This window comes from Penaeus monodon, chromosome 25 (assembly GCF_015228065.2).
Source record: "Penaeus monodon isolate SGIC_2016 chromosome 25, NSTDA_Pmon_1, whole genome shotgun sequence".
NCBI lineage: Eukaryota > Metazoa > Arthropoda > Malacostraca > Decapoda > Penaeidae > Penaeus > Penaeus monodon.
In genome coordinates, this window is record NC_051410.1 from 3,648,688 (window position 1) to 3,650,146 (window position 1,459).

Here is a 1,459-nt window from a genome sequence, read left to right on the forward strand (position 1 = left end):
AAAAACATTTTCTTAATATAATCCCCAACAGATACAGATGGCTTCCCCGATGAACAAGGCAGCGTTGGTGGTGGACAGCGGGTCGGGAACCACCAAGGCAGGGTTTGCAGGCGAGGAAGGACCCGTGTCTGTTTTCCCGACGATCGTGGGGCGTCCTCGAACCGCGGTAAGCCACTTGCATTTATAGAACTCCGAGTCTGGTATATCACGTGGCACAATTCAGATTTAAGTTTCAGCTTCGGTAACTTTCTCCTCGGAATTTGTCCCGCCTCCTTCCAGCGCCACTTCAGCTCCCACGCGCAGCCCTTGGTCGGGAACGCCGCCCAGAGGAAGCGCGGCACACACAGGCTCTCGTTCCCCATCGAGCGCGGCGTCGTCACCAACTGGGACGACATGGAGACACTCTGGAGCCACACCTTCGAGCACGAACTCCACGTCGAGCCTCGCGAGCACGGCCTCCTGCTGGCTGAGCCGCCCCTCTGCCCGATGCCCAACCGCGAGAGGGCGGCGCAGGTTCTGTTCGAGACGTTCGGCGTGGGCGCGCTCTTAGGGGCCAACCAGGCCGTGCTCTCGCTGCACGCGTCGGGGCGCACCACGGGCATCGTGCTGGACTCCGGCGACGGCATTTCCCACGCCATGCCCTTCTACGAGGGCTACTCCCTCCCGCATGCCATTCTGCGCTCGGATCTGGCCGGCAGAGATCTCACAGAGTACCTGGTGGAACTCCTGGGCAAGCGAGGATACTCCTGCCAAAACTCCACCGAGAGGGACATCGTCCGTGACGTCAAAGAGCGCCTGTGCTACGTCGCCCTCGACTTTCACCAGGAGAGCGCCGCTGCCAAGACCTCAGCCGTCGAAAAAACCTACGAGCTTCCCGACGGGGAGGTCATATCCCTCGCAGACGAGAGATTCCGATGTCCCGAGGTCCTGTTCGACCCGTCCCTCGTCGGCAAGGAGGCTCGGGGCATGCAGGACACCGTGTGCGACTCCATCCTCAAGTGCGAGTCGGTCGTCCGCAAAGACTTATTCGCGAATGTCATGCTGTTTGGCGGCAGCAACATGTTCCCAGGCATGGCCGACAGGATGCAGAGGGAACTGGCGGACAAAACCCCTCTGAAGGTCACTGTCCTCGCCCCGCCCGAGCGCAAGTACTCCGTGTGGATCGGCGGCTCCATCCTGGCCTCGCTCTCCACCTTCCAGCAGATGTGGATCAGTAAGCAGGAGTATGACGAGGCTGGACCAAGAGTTCTACACAAGAAATGTCTTTGATCTCTTCCCATTTTCAGTACTCCATTTAAATTATATAACTTTTATCTCGTATTTATACGAAATTAATTCACCATTCTACGTATACTGTATCCAGACACTACTCAAAGAAGGGCGTGACTGGGATTTAAGCAACGGAATTAGAGGAACCTCTCATGCAAAATGGGCTAACGTGTCTATATAGCCTATATAC

General features: G+C 57.2%; 1 protein-coding gene across 1 annotated transcript in view; it reads left to right on the forward strand.

Annotated features, from left to right (window-relative positions):
- Window positions 1-1,322, forward strand: part of LOC119589499 (actin-3-like) — a 4,575-nt gene extending 3,253 nt beyond the window's left edge. The window contains exons 2-3 of the mRNA XM_037938099.1: window positions 32-166; window positions 280-1,322. Coding sequence (XP_037794027.1) covers window positions 38-166; window positions 280-1,269 — 1,119 coding nt within the window. The 5' untranslated portion in view covers window positions 32-37 and the 3' untranslated portion in view covers window positions 1,270-1,322. The remainder of the gene's footprint in view (window positions 1-31; window positions 167-279) is intronic.
- The last annotated feature ends 137 nt before the right edge of the window (window positions 1,323-1,459 follow it).